General features: G+C 41.3%; 1 protein-coding gene across 4 annotated transcripts in view; it reads left to right on the top strand.

Moving 5' to 3' along the window:
* SLC4A4 (solute carrier family 4 member 4) overlaps positions 1 to 22,714 on the top strand; it is a 212,282-nt gene that overhangs the window by 133,951 nt on the left and 55,617 nt on the right. For all 4 annotated transcript variants that reach the window (XM_081332175.1, XM_081332173.1, XM_081332174.1 and 1 more), the window contains 6 exons: positions 5,237 to 5,313; positions 13,670 to 13,827; positions 15,803 to 15,890; positions 17,331 to 17,485; positions 20,382 to 20,495; positions 22,168 to 22,342. In XM_081332175.1, the coding sequence (XP_081188301.1) occupies positions 5,237 to 5,313; positions 13,670 to 13,827; positions 15,803 to 15,890; positions 17,331 to 17,485; positions 20,382 to 20,495; positions 22,168 to 22,342 (767 nt within the window). The remainder of the gene's footprint in view (positions 1 to 5,236; positions 5,314 to 13,669; positions 13,828 to 15,802; positions 15,891 to 17,330; positions 17,486 to 20,381; positions 20,496 to 22,167; positions 22,343 to 22,714) is intronic.

Here is a 22,714-nt window from a genome sequence, read left to right as displayed (position 1 = left end):
TATAAGCAATGGTTGCTGGAATTGGGTATGTCTAGTTTAACAAAAAGAAGGGTGAGGGGGGACATGATAGCAGTGCCCCAATATCTCAGGGGCTGCCACAAAGAAGAGGGAGTCAAGCTATTCTCCAAAGCACCTGAAGGCAGGACAAAAAGCAGTGGATGGAAACTAACCAAGGAGAGAAGCAACCTAGAACTAAGGAGAAACTTCCTGACAGTTAGAACAATTAACCAGTGGAACAACCTGCCACTAGAAGCTGGGAATGCTCCAACACTGGAAGTTTTTAAGAAGAGACTGGACAGCCATTTGTCTGAAATTGTACAGGGTTTCCTGCCTGAGCAGGGGGTTGGACTACATGATCTCCAAGGTCCCTTCCAACTTTATTATTATTATTATTATTATTATTATTATTATTATTATTATTATTATTATTATTAAAAAGAAAGTCCAGTTGCCTCGGGGAAAAAGCACCTTTGGGACAACCATGACCTGGATGACAGAGAATCTCCATAGCGGAGAGGTACAGTGGTGTGCGCAAGCCTTCCTCCTCTGAGGTCCTCCAGATACGGACTGCAACCCCCATCATTCAATTGCTCTTGGGCCATTGACGGTGTAGTTTAGCACACCTAAAAGACGCCAAATGGGAAGTTGCTCCTCAAAGAGCATTATACGTTGCTCTCTAGCCCCATTCTGTGCAGGTTGGTGCAAAATTGGGATAGAAAGCTTGGTTTTTTTCCCCACCCCACCCCCCCACCTCTCCATGGTGCAGAGTTGAACTCGGCGGCCTTACTTGGATATCATTTACTTTTCTGGTGATGGTGGTGGTTTATCACATATGAGACATGTGATAGTTCTATTTATCTGCCCTTGGAATGACTGGTTTGTTACTTAGGATTATATCTAATGTTTAGGTAAACTTCTCCAGCCATGTGTGAGTTGGGTAGGGTTGGAATTTTCCAAGTCCATAAACCAATCAGGAGGCTTTTGGGATGTGTAACCGGCTTCTCTTGCTTATACAGTTCACAAATGCTTAATACGATTTCAAAGGCAGATATGAGCTGAAAATGGTTGTCTCTCAGCCTAGGTCAGTGTTTCCCCAACCTTGGCGATTTTGTGATGCGTGGACTGCAACTCCCAGAATTCTCTCACCAGCCAGTCCAGGGATACCACATCAAGAAAGAAATCTATAGAAATCATGGAGGGAATTCTGGGAGTTGAAGTCCACCAGTCGTAAAACGGCCATGTTTGGAGACTCCTTCTCATCATCAAAGCAACGAGAAGAAAATGTATTTTACATCCAAGGCAAGTAGAAAATATGTGTGAGGACAGAGAACTCCTTAATTTGTGCAAGCATAAAAAGGAGAGGAGGTGTAGCACAATCAGATTGGAAGGCTTCTGTTGTCACAAGTTTATTTATTTATTTATTTATTTGATTTTATATACTGCCCTATTCCCGAAGGACTCAGGGCGGTTTACAGGGCGAATTAAAACAATACAAATAAATAGAATTAAAATAGAATTAAATTAAGACTAGCCCACAATTAAAACAAATTAAAATTTAAAATTTAAAGTTAATTAAAACCCCCTCAGTCCAGGCCAGAAAGATCAAATAACCAAGTTTTCAGGTCCCGGCGAAACGAGCGAAGGTCCAGGGCAGTCCGAAGTTCCACCGGCAGTTTGTTCCATAGGGCAGGCGCGCCCACAGTTACTCTCAATAAAAGTAGTTATAACCCATCCTAGCCTGATCTACTTGGTGGGCTGATATGCACTAATAACTTTGCTTTGACTACTGAATTCTGTGGACATAAATGTTAAATCTCCTTGCTGGAGAATATAATGCAATTATATGTACGTATCTCTCTCTCTCTCTCTCTCATCTATATCTGTCTATCTATCTATCTGTCTGTCTGTCTGTGTCTATCTATCTATCTATCTATCTATCTAATCTACATACATACATACTTATACACACACATACAGAGAAAGAGAGACATACATACACACAATATCTATCCATCATCTATCTCTTATCTACCTATGTATCTATATCTATCTATCTATCTATCTATCTATCTATCTATCTATCTATCTATCTATCTATCTATCTATCTATATCTATTTATCTATCTATCTTCTATCAATATCTATCTAATCTACATACATACACACACACATACAGAGAAAGAGAGACATACATACACACAATATCTATCTATCTATCATCTATCTCTATCTACCTATCTATGTATCTATATCTATCTATCTATCTATCTATGCCACATACATACATACATACCGTACATACTTATACACACACAAACATACCGAGAAAGAGAGACATACATACACGCACACAATATTGCATGGAATTCCATCAAACATTATGAATTTAGGACTACTGAAAGAAAATAAATTTCTCTTTGCCTAGAATAGTGGCAATTATTGTACATTATTCCACCCTTATCTGCTTTTAATACGTGCCCCTAACCTGTTGGGCATGTTTACTTTTTGTTATACATGCTCAGTATTGCCCTATATTTTTTACTGAGTCTTTCTGCCTCCTTTTTAGATTATTTTTGTTCTCCTTCATCCTTGTTACACGTTTAGCTATTTTGAAAGCTACTGTAATAATAAGACCCCATAGGTTCCTTGTATCAGTTAAGGGAAATGTTATACTCAGGAGGCAAAAGTCCTACAAATCCCGTAGGCCAGAAATGATCCTGTAGATCCAAAATTTGGAAGGGCAGAGAGAAAGTGCAATATTGTTATGCCACGATAACATCCAGTTTATTCTTTACATGCTCTGTAAAACTTAGTGTCCTGTGCAAAAGAGCAGGTCCACATGGGAAATCCAGTTAAACTGATACCTTAATAGTAAGCCTATTGCAGAAGACTCTTCTCATCTATTAGAGTTAGATAAAGGTTGGAGTTGAATGGAAATCCAATAGGCGTAGACAGCTTGTGCTACTTAGGACTCTAGACAGATTCCTCTTTGAGGAGTCCTTGGGGCTTAGAATAGAATAGAGCTGGAAGGGACCTTGGAGGTCTTCTAGTCCAGCCCCCACTCAAGGAAGAGAACCTATACCAGGGGTAGGCAACCTTGGCTCTTTTATGACTTGTGGACTTCAACCCCCAGAATTCCTGAGTTAGCATGGCTAGTTCAGGAATTCTGGGTATTGAAGTCCACAAGTCATAAAAGAGCCAAGGTTGCCTACCTCTGACCGATACCATCTCAGACAAGTGACTGTCCAATCTCTTCTTTAAAAACCTCCAGTGATAGAGCGCCCACGATTTCTGAAGGCAAGGTGTTCCACTGGTTAATTGTCCTCACTGTTAGGGAGTTTCTCCTTAATTCCAGATTGCTTCTTCCTTTGGTCAGTTTCCAACCATTGTTTCTCGTCCTGCCCTTTGGTGCTTTGGAGAATAGTTTGACCCCCTCTTCTTTGTGGCAGCCTCTCAAATACTAGAACACTGCTATCATGTCTCTCCTATTTCTTCTTTGCTTTAGACTAGCCAAACCCAAGTCCTGCAGCCGTTCTTCGTATGTTTTAGCTTCCAGGCCTTGGATCATCTTAGTTGCTCTTCTCTGAATTTTTTCCAAGGTCTTGACAACTTTTTTGTAGTATGGTGACCAAAATTGGTTGCAGTATTCCAGGTGTGCTCTCACTAGGGTTTTACAAAGCGGTACTAATATTAAATAATAATAGTATTTATACTAAAATTATTTAATAGTGTAATGTAATAATAGTATTTATTAAATAATAGTATTTAATAATAATAATATTTCTTGCAGACATTTCATTATCCAAATTAGGTAACATCACCACTGCTAGTCTGATGAGCCGATGACGTTACCTAGTTTGGGTAATGAAATGTCTGCAAGAAAACAACCAAGCTCAGAGAATATCAAGGACCCCTTCTTTCAACCCGAGCTACAAATATTCTCCTTTATTGATCCTTTTGTTTAACTCCACCCCCACCCCCCAGGTTCTGTCATTCTTTCTCCTACACTTGGGATGTTTCTCCTGGCCAACTAACCCAGGATGAATAGAGCTACTCAAAAAAAAAAATAACACCTGTCCATGCATATAACAACCTTCAAATATTCATTTTATCCATGTCTTGATTTTACACAGTATTCATAGGGATGTTCTTAGGAAGTCTATGACTTACAAAGGAAGGGTGTAGCCCTCTTGCAACAAAGCCCTTTTATAGCCTTCATACTATGAAGAAGTGGTGTTGATCCATGTCTGCTTACTTGGCAGTTACTTTACTTACAACAAGAGGAGACTTTTTAAGCAAAAACAGGAGTACAGGGACATCTTGAATGATAAATAATAAAGCTGCGGTCTTTAATGTGTCCTAAGAATCTTTTATTGTTTTTGCACAATTTCAATAACTGCTGTTTGAGATAAAGTATCATCTTGTACCTTCCATTTGTTTAGAAATTATGCTAATGTTAAAGCTACCTAGGTGTAATTGTCTTACATTAAGTGGTTAGCAAGTGCCAAGTTGTCTGGACTTGAAGTTAAGCTACGCCTCGTTATTCTTTTGCTGGAAGATCATATTGGAAGGCCCAGAGCTGGGAAATCTAAAATAATAATAATCCTGGAACAAATCTGGAGAAAAGTCATGGCCATTTCCATATGGTCCTCAAGAGTCAAGCTTGACTAAAGGTGTCCCAAAGGTGCTTTTTCAGGAGGCAACTGGACTTTCTTCTTTTTATTTGAAGACGTTTCGCTTCTCATCCAAGAAGCTACTTCAGCTCTGACTGGGTGGTGGGTCACGGAAGGATTTCCAGAATTTCCAAGAAGGCTCCACACCCCTTTGCACCACTCAGGTGACCCCGAGGACACAGATAAACCTCCAAGTGGCCTCAACCACTCTCTAAAAGGTGGCAAACGACCAGCAGTCTTCAAGCAGTATAAATCCTTCCATTCCCCACCATCCAGTCAGAGCTGAAGAAGCTTCTTGGGTGAGAAGTGAAACGTCTTCAAAGAAAAACAAGGAAGTCCAGTTGCCTCCTGAAAAAAAAGCACCTTTGGGACAACCCTGACCTGACCTGGATGACTGAGAATCTCCATGGATTTGGCTCATGGTCTTCTTTAGTTCTTGGTTTCCAAACAAGGTCTGTGTAATTATCAGGTTACCTTAATCGAGCATTGCTATAGCCTTGAGTCTCTCTGTCTCAAACATATTACAAGCATTTTGTTAATTGGTTTGGAACTTGTACTTGCAGGTAGTCCAGCCTTGACACCCAGAAACTTGACGTCCTCTAGCTTGAACGACATCTCCGACAAACCTGACAAGGAGCAGGTAAGCCTCATATTTCTGGCCATCGGCGTCCTTAAAGGGGGTACCAAGAGTGTCTGTGATGCCGCAGAGTGAGAATGTGAGCCAAGGAAGGAAAGACACCTGATCCTTTGCTTGCAGTCATCAGAAGAAGCCATCACAGTACTTCATTTTCTTGGTTTGGGCTTAAATGGACGTCCATGGCTTATTTATGCAGCCATGGTGACGCAGCGTTTAGAATGCAGTGTTGCCTTCTGCAGCTTTGCAGTATTGCATCAGCATGCAGTATTGCAGGCGAATTCTGCCCATTGCCAGCCGTTCGATGGCTGACCGTCTCAAAGCTGACTCAGCCTTCCATCCTTCTGAGGTCAGTAAATGAGGACCCAGATTGTTGTGGGCAATATGCTGATTCTATAAACTGCTTAGCGAGGGCTGTAAAGCACTGTGAAGCGGTATATGTGTCTAAGTGCTGTTGCTATTATGTGTAGAGTTACTTTTCAATGATTACTTTTTTCTTGGCTTGGGGGTTGAATATCCTGAAACCTACATCCTTTCATTGGGTTGACATGTCACCTCCTTTTTTTGTTAATTCTTGCTCTGGCTTCTTTTACCTCCAATTGTTAACTGTCGGATCAATACTGTTCCATTGCAACCTTGCTTTAAGTAGCTTTTAGGTATTTCTCATCTAGCTTCGTTGAACATCTCTTTTAACTGTAGCTGTTCGCTCAGTTGATTGCTTATATCGATACATTGTTTTAGATGCACTTTTAATTATTTCTATTAATTTGTTTTTATTGGAGAAGCACATTTCTATTTGTAATTTTACTTATGTTGATTTAAATCAGGGGTCTACAAACTTGGCAACTTTAAGACTTGTGGACTTCAACTCCCAGAATTCCTCAGCCAGCTGGCTGAGGAATTCTGGGAGTTGAAGTCCACAAGTCTTAAAGTTGCCAAGTTTGAAGGCCCCTGATCTAAATCATTAACCAGTCTCTCTGTCTGTTCTGTGTATTCTAATTTCAGCCAAATCTGCTAAGAATTTTGAATGCAGTATAATTTAATTCAATTCAGTTTTGACTCTGATTTCAACTTTGGGTAGAGGTAGCTGTCTTTTGAATCCTGTGAAATGAATAAGCATCAATTTTAAAAGAATTCTCATTTTGGCTTTATGGAACACGGGGGGATAAATATCCTTCCATCTGATATTTTATATAGGTAGTCCTCAACTTCCAAGAGTTCATTTAGAGACCGTTCTAAGTTACAATGGCAATGAAAAAAGTGACTTACGACCAACCGCGTGTTCAAAATTCAGACTCTTGGCAACCGACTCATATTTATGATGGTCGCAGCGTCCTGGGGTCACGTGGTCCCCTTTTGTGACCTTCTGACGAGCAAAGTCCGTGGGGAAACTAGATTCACTTAACAACCCTGTTACTAACTTAACAACTGCGGTGATTCACTTCATAGCTCTGGCAGGAGAGGTCGTAAAATGGGGCAACATTCATTTCAATGTCTTGCTTAGCAACAGAAATTTGGGGCTCCGTTATGGTCATAAGTCAAGGACTACCTGTACCATGTCAAAGATTCTTGCCCACGTTCAGCATATCTCAACTCCCATAACTTCCAGCTACCCTGCCGATGCAGAGAACCAAGTGGGGAAAAAAACAGAATTAAATAATGAGCCTTGGTGGAGCAGTGGGCTAATGCCTCCTTAAGTAACACCAGCTGCCTGCAATTAGTGCAGGTTCGAGTCCCACCAGGCTCAAGGTTGACTCAGCCTTCCATCCTTCCCAGGTAGGTAAAATGAGGACCCAGATTGTTGGGGGCAATAAGCTGACTTTGTAATAATGCCGCTTGGGGTGTGTGTGAAAGCCCTAATAAGCAGGCATATACATAGAATGAAGGCTACTGCTAAGCTTGTAAGCCGCCCTGAGTCTTCGGAGAAGGGCGGGATATAAATGTAATAAAAATAAAAAATAAATAAAAACTTCCATCGGATTAAATTACTGGTTTGAATCGTCTGTCAGTTCTCCAGTTAAGATAGATACCTTGTTCATGTCCTCTAAAGAAACTTGAGTTTTTTGCTCTTTTTAATGGCTGTGTGACTCTAATGGGATCTGTCTCCCATGTGCTGTACTGAATTGAGAAATACAGCATAGTAAGACAGTAACTAAGATCTGAGTTAATATATATTCTAGCAAGGTCTTATTAAGCAAAAAAACAACAACACTACTCATCTAGACTTAAATTGCTGGAGAGGCAGTTTTTTTGTTCTTGTTTTTTCCCCCCTCGTGATTTTATGTTCCTTCAATAATTTCCCTTTTTCCCTTCCTAAACATAGCTATATATGAAGGTGAAAAAGTGTGTTCTCTGAGGCTTTGGGCTGGTTTCCGAACATTTTGTTACCAGGCTGGGTAAACATCAGCAGCAGAGTTTATATATTTTATATGCATCGGCTACCTAGGCTCAACTGTTCTACAAAATTTCATCTGAGGTGCAATAAAAATAAAGTTCTCATCCTCCGCTATTCCTAGGTGATTTATCATTATCTCGCTAGCATCCTATCTTTCCATCTTCAGAGAAAATAGATCTGTTCTCACTGGCATTTACACTTGCTCAGATTTGAAGTGTGTTTCCCTATTTAGTTCTACCACAAATAGAGTTTGAGTTGTGATGCAGTAGATGAGTTGAAAGGAAAGATTGCCACGAGCTGAGGAGATTTATATTTTGACTATTACTGTGCAAGATAACAACAACAGCAGCAGCAGCAACAACAAAAATAATAATGTTGGAAGGGACCTTGGAGGTCATCTAGACCAACCCCCCTGCTAGACCAACCCCCTGTACCATTTCAGACAAATGGTTGTCCAACCTCTTCTTAAAAACCTCCAGTATTGGAGCATTCACAGCTTCTGGAGGCAGGTTGTTCCACTGGTTAATTGTCCTCACTGTCAGGAAATTCCTCCTTAGTTCTAGGTTGCTTCTCTCCTTGGTCATTTTCCATCCCTTGCTTCTTGTCCTGCCTTCAGGGGCTTTGGAGAATAGCTTGACTCCCTCTTCTTTGGGGCAGCCCCTGAGGTATGATGGATGGACATGAAGGCATAATTATAAGTAGCAGTATAATTTATGGCTAAGACATGTTGATAGCCAGTTTGGTTTAATGATTAAAAGCCTGGCTTAGAAACCAGAAGACAGTGAGTTCTACTCCCACCTTAGGCATGAAAGCTGGGTGGATGATTTTGAGCCCATCACCAGGAGACTGTGAGTTCTAGTCCTGCCTTAGGCATGAAAGCCAGCTGGGTAACTTTGGACCAGTCACTCTCTGAGCCAAATTTACTTCACAGGGTTGTTGTTGTGAAGAAAATAGTAGAGGAGGGAATATTAGCGGTGTTCGTTGCCTTGAGTTGCTTATAAAGTAATAAAGGTAGGATAAAAATCAGATAGACAGACAGACATAATGGATAGATAGATTGATAGACTGATATAATGGATGGATGGATGGATGGATGGATGGATAGATAGATAGATAGATAGATAGATAGATAGATAGATACATACATACATACATACATACATACATACATACATAGCAGATAGATGATAGATACATGTATACATAGCAGACAGAGATAGATATAGATATACTGTAGATATAGATAGATAGATACAGATAAATATACATAGATAGATAGATAGATAGAGATGATAGATAGATACAGACAGATAGATAGATGATACATAGATACATACAGTGCTTTTTTTGTAAAAGAAAAAGGTGCCGGAACTCACACATGTCATACAACCTGCCATGCCTACCCTACAAGGTTCCATCCAAAAAAGGTGCCGGAACTCTGTTCTGAGCGTTCTATGAGGAAAAAAGCCCTGGATACATATATACATAGCAGACAGACAAATAGATATAGATATACTGTAGATAGATAGATAGATAGACAGACAGACATAATGGATAGATTGATAGACTGATATAATGGATGGATGGATAGATAGATAGATAGATAGATAGATAGATAGATAGATAGATAGATACAGATAGATAGATGATACATAGATACATATATACATAGCAAACAGACAAATAGATATAGATATACTGTAGATAGACATAATGGATAGATTGATTGATATAATGGATGGATAGATAGATAGACAGACAGACAGACATAATGGATAGATAGATTGATAGACTGATATAATGGATGGATGGATAGATAGATAGATAGATAGATAGATAGATAGATAGATAGATAGATAGATAGATAGACGATAGATACATACATAGCAGATAGATGATAGATACATGTATACATAGCAGACAGAGATAGAGATAGATATACTGTAGATATAGATAGATATAGATAAATAGAGATAGACATAGATAGAGATGATATAGATAGATAGATACATATATACATAGCAGACAGACAAATTGATATAGATATACTGAAGATAGATAGATAGATAGATAGATAGATAGATAGATAGATAGATAGATAGATAGATAGATAGATAGATAGATAGATAAGGTAGATAAGGTAGGTAGATAGGTAGGTAGGTAGGTAGATAATTTTAGTCTTTCTGCAACAGTTTGGTTTTTACGTCTGTCCTGCAGGTTGCAAATTTCACAAAAATTCCTTGCATCTTACGAAGGCAGTGACCTGAGTTCAGAGGTGGCTGTGTGTCTTGGGACTTGCAGCAATTTTTCAGAAAGAGACTATTAGGTGTCCTCTGAGTTTGTTTGGAAACAGAAACAGGCTCTAGTGTGTTTGGGCAGAACAGATGCACAAATCCTCCTTGTTAATGCTTCTCTTCGTCGGAGGATTAGGCGAACTCTTTACAGGAAGCTGGACCCTCGCCCTCCCACCCTCCTCCAGAAATGTCCTCTGAGCTCTCCATTCTTTGGGCTTTGTTTCAATGTCCTTGACAACCCTCCTTTCCCCCCACCCATACACCCTTCCCCAGTGAATTTCAGCGGCCTCTCCCCACCTCGCCCAACAGCTTATATTTTAAATCTCCGAAGTTGCAGAAATGAACGGTTTGGGGCTGTCAAGGGCAGGGGCGGGAATTGCTTTTTTTTCTTCCCCCCAGTTTTAGGTCACAGAGGAAAATTTGTATTCGCGTGGACCGGTCTTCAAGACAAAATTGACGGTTTTCCCGTTTTGGGGATGGAGAACACCTGCTTAAGATGCAGAGTCTGTTTCGATGGCCTTGGCCAAGTGAATTGAGGTTGCGGACAGAAGTCTCTTGTGTCCCTGTGTTTGTGGCGCTTTCCTGACTCCTGCGTTTCCATATCAACAGGAAAGACCGTTCCCCCCCCCACCCCCTCTCATTTTGCCCAGGCTAATTCTAAAGTTTATTAAAGAGGTTGTCTCGGTTGAAGAATAGCTCTCGCTTGGCCTAACACCCCTCCCCTCCCCGTAGACGGCACTTCCTGCTAGGGGAAGCCTGTTGCTTGGGCGAGTTGTGTAAGAATTTACTCAGTGTCCTCTTTCTTTCCTTGATCAGGGCTGACAATTGTCTAACCTTTCATGCATTGGCAATCAGGGTTTAGTGCCCGCGTTTGCTCTCCTGTCCTGAATTGACCTCCAGCGAGGAAGCAAGAAGGCACCTATCTAAACCCCGTCTGAAAGGAAGTTGGTAATCTAAGGTTACAACTACAATCGAGCCACCCACATTTATGCTATTCAGTGAGAAATTTGTAAAGTTAGCTCGGCCCCATTTTACGACTTTCTTTGCCCCATTTGCCAAGCGAATCGCTGAAGCCGTTAAATGACTACTCTCTACTTTCAAAGAGAGAATTCATGACTTTGAATGGGGGCTGCCATTTACCCTGGTTGCAGGTAACAATCATCCAGCGGTACCTGGTACCTGTACAGGTATAGTATAGCGGGTATCTTGCTCAATAGTAGTAACTGTGAGAGGGATCTCGGAGTCCTAGTGGACAATCACTTAAATATGAGCCAGCCGTGTGATGCAGCGGCCAAAAGAGCCAACACAGTGCTAGGCTGCATTAACAGAGGGATAGAATCAAGATCACGTGAAGTACTAATACCACTTTACAATGCCTTGGTAAGGCCACACCTGGAATACTGCATCCAGTTTTGGTCACCACGATGTAAAAAAGATGTTGAGATTCTAGAAAGAGTACAGAGAAGAGCAACAAACATGATTAGGGGACTGGAGGCTAAAACATATAGGGAACGGTTGCTGGAATTGCGTATGTGTAGTTTAATGAAGAGAAGGGTGAGGGGTGACATGATAGCAGTGCCCCAATATCTCAGGGGCTGCCACAAAGAAGAGGGAGTCAAGCTATTCTCCAAAGCACCCGAAGGCAGGACAAGAAGCAACGGATGGAAACTAGTCAAGGAGAGAAGCAACCTAGAACTAAGGAGAAACTTCCTGACAGTGAGAACAATTAACAAGTGGAACAACCTGCCTCTAGAAGCGGTGAATGCTCCAACACTGGAAGTTTTTAAGAAGTTGTCCGAAATGGTATAGGGTTTCCTGCCTGAGCAGGGGGTTGGACTAGATGACCTCCAAGGTTCCTTCCAACTTTTTTATTATTATTATTATTATTATTATTATTATTATTATTATTATTATTATTATTATTATTATTATTATTATTATTATTATTATTGCCTCGGTACTCATTGTCAATTGATTCTGGGAGGCATGATGAATACTAAAAACATGTGCCAAACAAACCAACTGACTAAAGTGTGACCCTTCATTTCGGCCAGGAAGGGTAGCAAGCCACAAGACAACTTAGAATAGAATAGAGCTGGAAGGGACCTTGGAAGTCTTCTAGTCCAGCCCCCTGCTCAAGCAGGAGAACCTATACCAGGGGTAGGCAACCTTGGCTCTTTTATGACTCGTGGACTTCAACTCCCAGAATTCCTGAGCCAGCCACGCTGAGGGGAAAGGGAGGTTTCCAAGCTGAGCCATGCTGGCTCAGGAATTCTGGGAATTGAAGTCCACCATAAAAGAGCCAAGTTTGCCTACCCCTGGCCTAGGCCTAGGCTGCTTTATGACTCGTGGACTTCAACTCCCAGAATTCCTGAGCCAGCCACGCTGAGGGGAAAGCGAGAGTTTCCAAGCTGAGCCATGCTGGCTCAGGAATTCTGGGAATTGAAGTCCACGAGTCATGAGGGGACCATAGTTTCCCACATGCTGGCTCAGGAATTCTGGGACTTGAAGTCCACGAGTCATAAAAGAGCCAAGGTTGCCTACCCCTGACCTATACCATCTCAGACTGGTGATTGTCCAGTCTTTTCTTAAAAATGTCCAGTGATGGAGCACCCACAATTTCTGGGGGTTAGCTGTTCCACTGGTACCAAACAAACATTAATAGCAGGACAACATTTTCACCTCAAAATGCATCGAGTACCAAATTTGACGACCTTCAGAGCGGTTGAGTGCCGAGGTGCCACTGTATTAGGAATCATGTATTAAACCAATTTTTCAGCTACTTTAATGGGTGGTTCTCTGAATTGGCCAGGAATTATGCCTTGCAGACTGTTAATCTATGCAGCAAAAGTCTGTCTGCTATAACCATAAGCTTTTTGGCTTCTTGTACCCTGTTCTTTGCTTTCTCCCCTCTTCCCTTTCTTAACATTACACAAATACAGTTAAGAGTTTGTCATATTCTTTTATTTTTCTACCTATGAAATTTCTGGTCATACAGTTTTTAGGTTGGGTTGCACGCATTACAAACACAGCCTAGCGTGAAGGACGGAATTCTTATTAGATAGTCATAGAAATTGTTCCACTCTCTCTCCCAATTTTTGGAACATTGAGCATTCGATACCTAACAAAACACTAAGTACGGTAATTTTTGTTCTCAGGACAGTGAGAATTATTTTTAAGTATTATCAGGGGGGTAACCAGTGGTGGGATTCAGCCGGTTTGCACCAGTTCAGCAGAACTGGTAGCTAATTTTTTGTTGCCCAGGCCCAGAATGGACTTTCGGATGCGGCATCCACACAGAGAACTGGCTGTTCACATATTTGAATCCCACCACTGCCCGTGGTCACATAATCAAAATTTGGACACTTGGTAACTGCCTCATATTTATGACAGTGTCCTGAGCAGTGGTGGAATTCAAATATCTGAACAACCGGTTCTCTTATTTGATGCTGGCCTGGACCTCCGAGGCCTAGAACGGACTTCCGGAAGTGGCATCCACACAGAGAACCGGTTGTTCACATATTTGAATCCCACCACTAAGGGTAACCACACCATCTACAAGTTTGTTTCTGGTTTGATACGAAGGAGGAATCCTTTAGTCCTTTAAAACTTCTGCTTCTCGGCCTTTTGGCTAAGATCAAGTGTAGTAAAAACATTTTCTTTTTCTCTTCAGCTGAAGAACAAATTCATGAAGAAGTTACCACGAGATGCTGAGGCCTCCAATGTTTTGGTTGGAGAAGTTGACTTCTTGGAAAACCCTTTTATTGCCTTCGTGCGCTTACAGCAAGCAGTCATGCTTGGTGCTCTGACTGAAGTCCCCGTACCGACTCGGTAAATGAATGTTTTCTACCTGGTGTTTTTATTTAAAAAAATAAATTTAAAATTTAAAAATGAACCTGCAATGAAATGATGGCTTTAATATGAGCCGTGGTGGTACAGTGGTTAGAATGCAATATTGCAGGCTGACTCTGCCCACTGCCAGGAGTTCGATGCTGACCTGCTCAAGGTTGACTCAGCCTTCCATCCTTCCGAGGTCAGTAAAATGAGGACCCAGATTATTGGGGGCAATAGCCTGACTCTGTTAAGCCCCTTAGAGAGGGCTGTAAAAGCACTATGAGGCAGTATATAAGTCTTAAGTGCTATTGCTATTGGTTTAATAAGCCATGTCACCAAAAAGATGTCATTTTCCATGGAGAGTTTCTGGAAAACTTCTTTTTTTCCAGTGCTGTTGAAACTTTGAACGGTCACTTAGAAGTTTTCCAGAAACCCTCCATGGATGTGTCAGCCAGCATGGCCTCACTAACATGTGGATGTCTGTTCTGGGAAGATTAATGTTGATTTTAATGCAGCGTCTGTAGAAATGTTATTTTCCCTCATGTTGAGTTTGCTGTTGTTTGCTCTTATTTATTTATTTTTTTTAAAAAATGGCATTTATTTTGCTGCAATAGAGCCTTTTGCCCTCTTCGGAACTTCTTTATTTATTTATATGGCAGTTCTAATTAGCTGATTGAAAATAAATAATTTATGCCATTGGCAACTGCAAGGTACCGCAGTGGAAGCTTTTATTTCTCCGAGAATTGCGCACACAAGCAAATGGCAAGTATTTGCATAGTAGTGACTCCCAAATGTCAGCTGAAATTTGTTGTTGCAACAAAATGAAAAGGAGGATAAGAGGACTTTTTCCTTTGGACAGGAATTCCTTAATTTTAATGTCGAGAACTCTCCTTTGCAAAGCTTATGGGCATAATTATATTACATGATTAATTATGATATCCCTACCTGGAGAGATTGAATGAATGTTTATGTGACAGCTGCACAACAACTGAGTGGAGGCTAAAAGATACGAAAAACAGTTGCAGGAATTGGGTATGTCTAGTAGTTTAATGAAAAGAAGAACTAGGGGGTGACCTGATAGCAGTCTTCCAATATTTGAGGGTTTACCACAAAGAAGAAGGGGTTCACCTATTCTTGACTCCTGAAAGTAAGACAAGAAACAATAGATGGAAACTAATCAAGGAGAGAACCAAACTAGAAAAGGAGAAATTTCCTGACAGGTAGAACAATTAATCAGTGGAACAGCTTGCCGCCAGACGTTGTGGGTGCTCAATCACTGGAGATTTTTAAGAGGAAACTGGACAACCATTTGTCCAGAATGGTATAGGGCAGGGGTAGGCAACCCTGGCTCTTTTATGACTTGTGGACTTCAATACCCAGAATTCCTAAACCAGCCATGCTGCCTCAGGAATTCTGGGAGTTGAAGTCCCTACGTCATAAAAGAGCCAAGGTTGGCTACCCCCTGGTATAGGGTCTCCTGTTTGAACAGGGGGTTGGACTAGAAGACCTCCAAGGTCCCTTCCGACTCTGCTATTCTGTCTTGGATGGTCATATGGGCTAATTTGTAGGTATTCCTCACTGCTGCAAAGGAACTGGGAGACTATTGCCTCTCCTTGAAATTCATTTCCCGTCACCAAACTGTCAGCCATCGCAGGTGAACCAGGCAGGAAACACAGCCAGATGAGATAATTCAATTTCACTGCAAGACTATACTAGCAGAAGCTTGCAAGTCTGAAACTACAACTCTCCCACTGTCTTCTTCACACGCTGAGAAGTTAAGGACGGTCCCTTCCAAGCCTCTTTCTCCATCCATTATGCAGCTGGAGGCTATGCCTTCTCTGATCTAACCATCCCCCCCCTTTTCATATTTTTTTTCTTCGTATTTGCTTTTTACGTAAGTAAACATTCTTAATAAAAATGGCCTGTGGATTTGCATCTGATAAACAACGCTGCTTTCCTTCCTGGGGTTCAGGTTCCTGTTCATTTTGCTGGGTCCAAAAGGCAAAGCCAAATCCTACCACGAAATCGGCCGAGCCATTGCCACGTTGATGTCGGATGAGGTAATCTGCCTTTGTGCCGATATGTTTGTGGTCTCCTTGAGACCAGACTGTGCTAATCTGTTAAGTGCTTCTGGGAAATTTTTAAGGCTTGCCTCCCATGAACCTTGGGAGTGTATAGTCTTTGTACTGATTCTCACCCAGTTCTTGAGGTCTTGGCTTGGGATTTATTTGAAGTGTGGGCAGTGAGGGATGATGATCATACAAGGAAAGGAGGCATATTCACACCTGCCAAGCCATTGACTCACTCCCAGCCCGGTGAACAACATCACATTGTGAAGTTACAACATCAGCTTTTGCTCGTGGGAATTTCATCAAAGATCTCTTCCTTGAAGTTTGAATTTGATCGCTGGTGGGAAAATAACTGCAGGCAAATTTTCTTTCCTTGATACTTTTCTCAGGGGTGGCTCCCCTCCTCTGGAACACAGGCATACAAAACACAAATCTGTACCTAGGAAATTTGGTGGTGTAGTTGAAGGGAGTTCCTTGGGACAGTGAAAGAGATTTGGTGGGTTGGATGTGACCTTAGACCCGTGGTGGCAAACCTATGGCACGGGTGCCACAGGTGGCACGCAGAGCCCTCTCTGTGGGTACGCACACCGTTGCCCCAGTCCTAGGCCTTCAGCTGGGTTTTATAAAACCTTTTCGCTTTAGGCCGCCGCCGCCGTGTGCCAAAAAAAAAAAGGTTCAATCAATTAATTTCAACTTCTCGCGGGGAAAAAAAATCTCACAAAGTTGGAATTGATGGATTGAACTTTTCAGTCCCACCCAGTCTACCGTTAACACCGCAGCCACACCCATCCAATGGGCCACGCCCACCTAACGGGCCACACCCATCTAATGGGACACGCCCACCCGGCACCCAATGATACATAAGTGGGAAATCTCCATTTCTCTAAAATTGGAAGGCCATTGGTCAGAGTAGGTAGTGAAGGCTTGAGCGGTCCTTGATGTAAGATGTTTCATTACCAAACTAGGTAACACTATCAGTTCTAGAAGGGAGTGGTGTTTGTGGAGAGGAAGAGGAGGAGGAGGTCCTTGGTGCTCTCTGAGCTTGGTTGTTTTCTTGCAGACATTTCATTACCCAACTAGGTAACATAGTCAGTGCTAGTACTGGAGTTTGCTCTCAGTTTATATTCTAGTATCTTGCCCTGTCGGGAATTTAATTGAGAACAAACCCTGCTCCTTATTAGCACTGATGATGTTTCCTAGCTTGGCTAATGAAACCTCTGCAAGAAAACAACCAAGCTCAGAGAGCACCAAGGATCCCTCATTTCAACCTTGAATTACAAATAACTCTTTTATCGATAGTCAAGGCTTATCTCTGGACAGATAGGTGGGTGTCATGATGTAGAGTTGCATATATCTCTGCAGAAATATCTAGATGGCGTTTGTTTGGTTTTTTTTTTGCATCTGATCTCTTCTTCATTCATCCCTTTATAGGTGTTTCATGACATAGCCTACAAAGCCAAAGACAGGCAGGACCTGATCGCTGGGATTGATGAATTTCTGGATGAAGTAATTGTGCTTCCTCCTGGGGAGTGGGATCCCGCCATAAGGATAGAGCCCCCCAAATCTCTTCCGTCTTCTGACAAAAGGTAATCGAGTTCCATCCTGTGTGATGGATGGATGGATAGATAGATAGATAGATAGATAGATAGATAGATAGATAGATAGATAGATAGATTGATTAGATAGATAAATAGATATATAATAGAGATAGAGAGTAGATAGATAGTAGAGATAGATGGTAGAGATAGATAAATAGATATATAATAGAGATAGAGAGTAGATAGATAGTAGAGATAGATGGTAGAGATAGATAAATAGATATATAATAGAGATAGAGAGTAGATAGATAGTAGAGATAGATGGTAGAAATAGATAGATAGATAGATAGATAGATAGATAGATAGATAGATAGATGATAGATGGATGATAGATAATAGAGATAGGTAGATGATAGATAGATGATAGAGATAGATAGATGATAGAGATAGATGATAGAGATAGATAGATTAGATAGATAAATAGATATATAATAGAGATAGAGATAGATAGTAGAGATAGGTAGAGATAGATACATACATACATACATACAGTATAATAGAGATAGAGAGTAGATAGATAGATAGATAGATAGATAGATAGATAGATAGATAGATGATAGAGATAGATAATAGAGATAGGTAGATGATAGATATATGATAGATAGATAGATGATTAGATAGATTGATAGATAGATAGATAGATAGATAGATGATAGATAGATAGATAGATAGATAGATAGATAGATAGATAGATAGATAGATAGATAGATATAGAGTGTGAGTTAGTGAGTGAGTTTGTTCATTAATAATCTGATGGATGGATAAATAATAGACCTCATGTGTTACCTGAACTGGTTGGATGAAGATGATATTGTCTACTCCAAGATGTGTGTTTCAGATTCCTTAACAATCTTGATGCTGAGGAGGAAAGGTGTCATTGACCTTTAATAGGTGATCAGTACAATGGCTCTAGAAAGACACACATACTTTGGCTTACACTTCAGACTCAGTAGCTAGGAATGATCAACCAGGAGGGAGAATTCTAGTCAGTGTTATTGTGTTTGAGAGGCTCCTCATGTTTTCTGGCTGTTGCCCAAATTTGAAATTCAGATTTGGAGTTAGTAGGTTACCACTTTCCTGGTGAGTCTTGCTAATCAAGCAGGAAATAATATCCTAATAGCAATAGCACACATATAAACGATAAAAGGATCTATGTTCAAATATCAATGTCTGGGCCATCTGACCACCGAGGCACAGCATAATTTATATGGGGGAAAAAAACCAGATATTGGACTGGCATCTGCCCTCAGCTTACAGCTGGGTCACGATGTGATCTACAATTTGTGCAGAGGGTCCCGGCAAACGCCATGTGAGGTGTGAATCCTATTCAGGATTGTCCATTGATAACCTGGTAGTTCAGGTCCTGGGACCTGTTTTGTGGCGTCGTTTATATGTCTTCCTGTATCTGGGCCTCCATTTGGCTTTCCATTGGGAACTGATGTTAAAGTTGTTGGGTAGATGTTGTGCAAGGGCCAGTGGGGGCTTCCCGGATTTGAGTCTTCTGGCTGATAAAGGAGGCAGGTCAGCATGCGCTGGTAGCATTGGGGATGTTGAAAAATAATAGCAACATCCTTAAGAGCAGAAGTGATTACTCCTGAACATCCCACAAAGTTAGTTCTCCATAGGATCAGCAATGCCTCATGGAAAGTGTGCATTTTAGGGTTATTTTTTTCCCCACCATCCCCCCAAGGCAGGGGTAGGCAACCTTGGCTCTTTTATGACTCACGGACTTCAACTCCCAGAATTCCTGAGCCAGCATGGCTCAGCTTGGAAACCTCTCCCTTTCCCCTCAGCATGGCTGGCTCAGGGATTCTGGGAGTTGAAGTCCACGAGTCATAAAAGAGCCAAGTTTGCCTGCCCCTGCCCCAGAGTCATAAAACAACTTCCATCACATAGAAGATCTACGAATTATTTTATATTTCAGCCATCTGTAAAGCTAAAAATATTGCTTATGTCAATTCTGCTGTTGGTATCTCCGAAGCAGAACATCCAGATTTAGTCACAGTTTTGTTCCGTACAGCATCAACTTTATGAACTTTCAAGCTTCCTCTTTCTGCTATGTATTCCAGATGGACAGTGATTAATATATGTATTTATATGTAAGGGTGTAGGTATGTACATATGTATGTATATAGCATGTTTATATGTGTTATGTATGTATACACTTTTGAGAGCGGACAAAAGAATTTCATTTTTAATGTGTGCCAGTGTGCCCACAGTAAAAAAAATGTCAGTAAAGGTTATCATCATCACGGATTTTGCTTATATTTGATAAAAGTTTGATATAAAAAAGACATATGTCAATTATTGTTGGAGATAAAAGATTAGGAATGTCGTATTTTTCCAGACTTTCTGCTCACAGTATGCTTTTTTTTAAAAAAAATAAAAATAAAGTATTTCTGTACCGTGTCTTATAACAAGCAATTTATACAGATCTTTTATTAAAAATAAAACCTGAGAACAAAAACATTAAGGAAGAGGCAAGTTGGAGGGGTCCTTGGCGCTCTCTAAGATTGGTTGTTTTCTTGCAGATGTTTTATGACACAACTAGGTAACATCATCAGTGCAAAAAAGGCAAGTTTTTTTAAAAACAAATATTATTTTTATTATTTCACAAACCATCCATCAAAAGACAAATGTTAGTGAAATTAAAAGCCAGGGAGGGCTAAACTTAACTAAAACATTTTTCAAAATGGGCCTAAAATGCATGAGTGTTTGAGCAAAGGACAGATTAATTCATATTATTAAGAGCAAAGGTAATTTCTGAAGATTACAGAAGGCTAAGAAAACATGGCTGTGGTATTTGGGTTTCTGGGTATATGTATCTGTATGATGTTTGCATCGAATGTCCATCTTCAGTTGTATTCTCATTCTGTCTGCCCAGGAAAAACTTGTATGCAGGCGGCGAGAATATCCAGATGAATGGAGACCCCCCTCACGAGGGAGGAAATGGAGGAGGGGGACATGGGGACTGTGAAGAATTGCAAAAAACTGGCAAGTAAGAGACAAAAGTTCATATCTTCATATGGGATATTTTGCTAGTCGCAGACATGTCAAACACAAGGCCCGGGGGCCGGATCCGGCCCGCGAAGTGGTTTCATGCGGCCTGCGAAGCCATCCTGGAAACAGGGAGGGAACGGCCCCCACTGCCTTGGCCCTGGCCCAGAGACCCTCCTTCTGCCAGAGACCCTCAGATCTGTCCCACTCCTGCCCAGGCCCCCATAGGCACCCTTGATGCGAACAATGTAGAGCTGGCCACGCCCACCCAGTAGGCCCTATGTGCTCTAGCCATGCCCACCCAGTAGGCCACGCCCACCCAGTAGGCCACGCCCACCCAGGCCACACCCACCCAGCCCCCTGAGGGCAACCGCAATGCTGATGCGGCCCTCAATGAAATTGAGTTTGACACCCCTGTGCTAGTATGTTACATAGGTAGAGAATAGAATAGAATAGAATTAGAACAGAACAGAACAGAATAGAAAATATGGAATGGAAATTTAGAACAGAATAGAACAGAACAGAACAAAACAGAATAGAATAACAGAGTTGGAAGGGACCTTGGAGGTCTTCTAGTCCAACCCGCCCTGTTCAGGAAGGAAACCCTATGCCATTTCAGACAAAATGGCTGTCCAATCTCTTCTTAAAAACCTCCAGTGTTGGAGCATCCACAGCTTCTGGAGGCAGGTTGTTCCACTGGTTAATTGTTCTCACTGTCAGGAAATTTCTTATTTCTAGGTTGCATCTCTCTTTGGTTAGTTTCCATAATCTGTAATTTATCATAATTTATAACCAGTTGCTTAACAACCACCTGAAGTTACAACATATCTCCCTAGAACTATTTACAGTATGTTTTTGGAGCTACAACAACTGCACACAAACATCCCCAGTCATGTGATTGCATTTTAAGCGTTTAGCAAGTGGTTCACTTTTACGTCCATTTGCAGCATCCTGATTTGTGACACCTTTTGCTGGTTTGCATTGTTTACTTACAGTTTCCAGCAAAACAAAAAACGAAAAAACACCTCCCATTGGGGAAAGCAGATTCATTTCGTGAATGTGGTGTTCACTTGACAACTGCAGCCTTTGCTTAACAAATGTTGCAAAAATGCTATTAAAAAAACAAACAAACTTCCAGATCTGAAGACACGATGCCTTGATTTACAACTGCAACATCTTACGACGGTAATTTTGGGCTCGTATGCAGTCATAAATCAAGGACAACCTGTAAATAATAATAATAATAATAATAATAATAATAATAATAATAATAATAATAATAATAATAATAATAATAATAATAATAATGATGATGATGATGATGATGATGATGATGATGATGATGATGATGATGATGATGGGAGGGACCTTGGAGGTCATCTAGTCCAACTCCCCCCCCTGCTCAGTCAGGAAACCCTACACCATTTCAGACAAATGGTTGTCCAGTCTCTTCTTAAAAACTTCCACTCTTGGAGCATTCACAGCTTCTGGAGGCAGGTGGTTCCACTAAAATGTCAGGAAGTTCTCCTTCAGATAGTTTTAACTCGCATCCTTCTTGGAGGAAGCTATTACAACAGCCTTCAAATTGTGTTTTGGGATGCTGTTTTCAAACTCTCCTTCGCTATGTGGACTAATGTCATTGCGACACTTCCTCTTCTTCTTCTTCTTCTTAGATTTTGTGGGGGTTTAATCAAAGACATCAAGAGGAAAGCTCCTTTTTTTGCCAGCGACTTCTACGATGCCTTCAACATCCAAGCCCTGTCTGCTATTCTCTTCATCTACCTGGCAACGGTAACCAACGCCATCACTTTCGGAGGCCTGCTGGGAGATGCGACAGAAAACATGCAGGTGGGTCATGGTTGTGAAGGAGCCAACCTCAACAGGATGGAATAAGGCCATGGTGGCGAACCTATGGCACGCGTGCCACGTGTGGCACGCAGAGCCCTCTCTGTGGGCACGCGTGCCATCGCCCCAGTCCTAGGCCTTCAGCTGGGTTTTATAAAACCTTTTTGCTTTAGGCCTCCGCCACCGTGTGCAAAAAAAAAAAGGTTCAATCAATCAATCAATTTCAACTTCTGGCGGGAAAAAAAAGATCTTGCAAAGTTGGAATTGATGGATTGAACATTTTAGTCCCACCCCGTCTACCGTTACCACCACAGCCACGCCCACCCAATGAGCCACGCCCACCCAATGGGCCACGCCCACCTGGCACCCAACGAT

The sequence above is a fragment of the Vipera berus genome (assembly GCF_964194415.1).
Source record: "Vipera berus genome assembly, chromosome: 7".
NCBI lineage: Eukaryota > Metazoa > Chordata > Lepidosauria > Squamata > Viperidae > Vipera > Vipera berus.
This window is presented reverse-complemented; position numbering and strand designations above follow the sequence as displayed.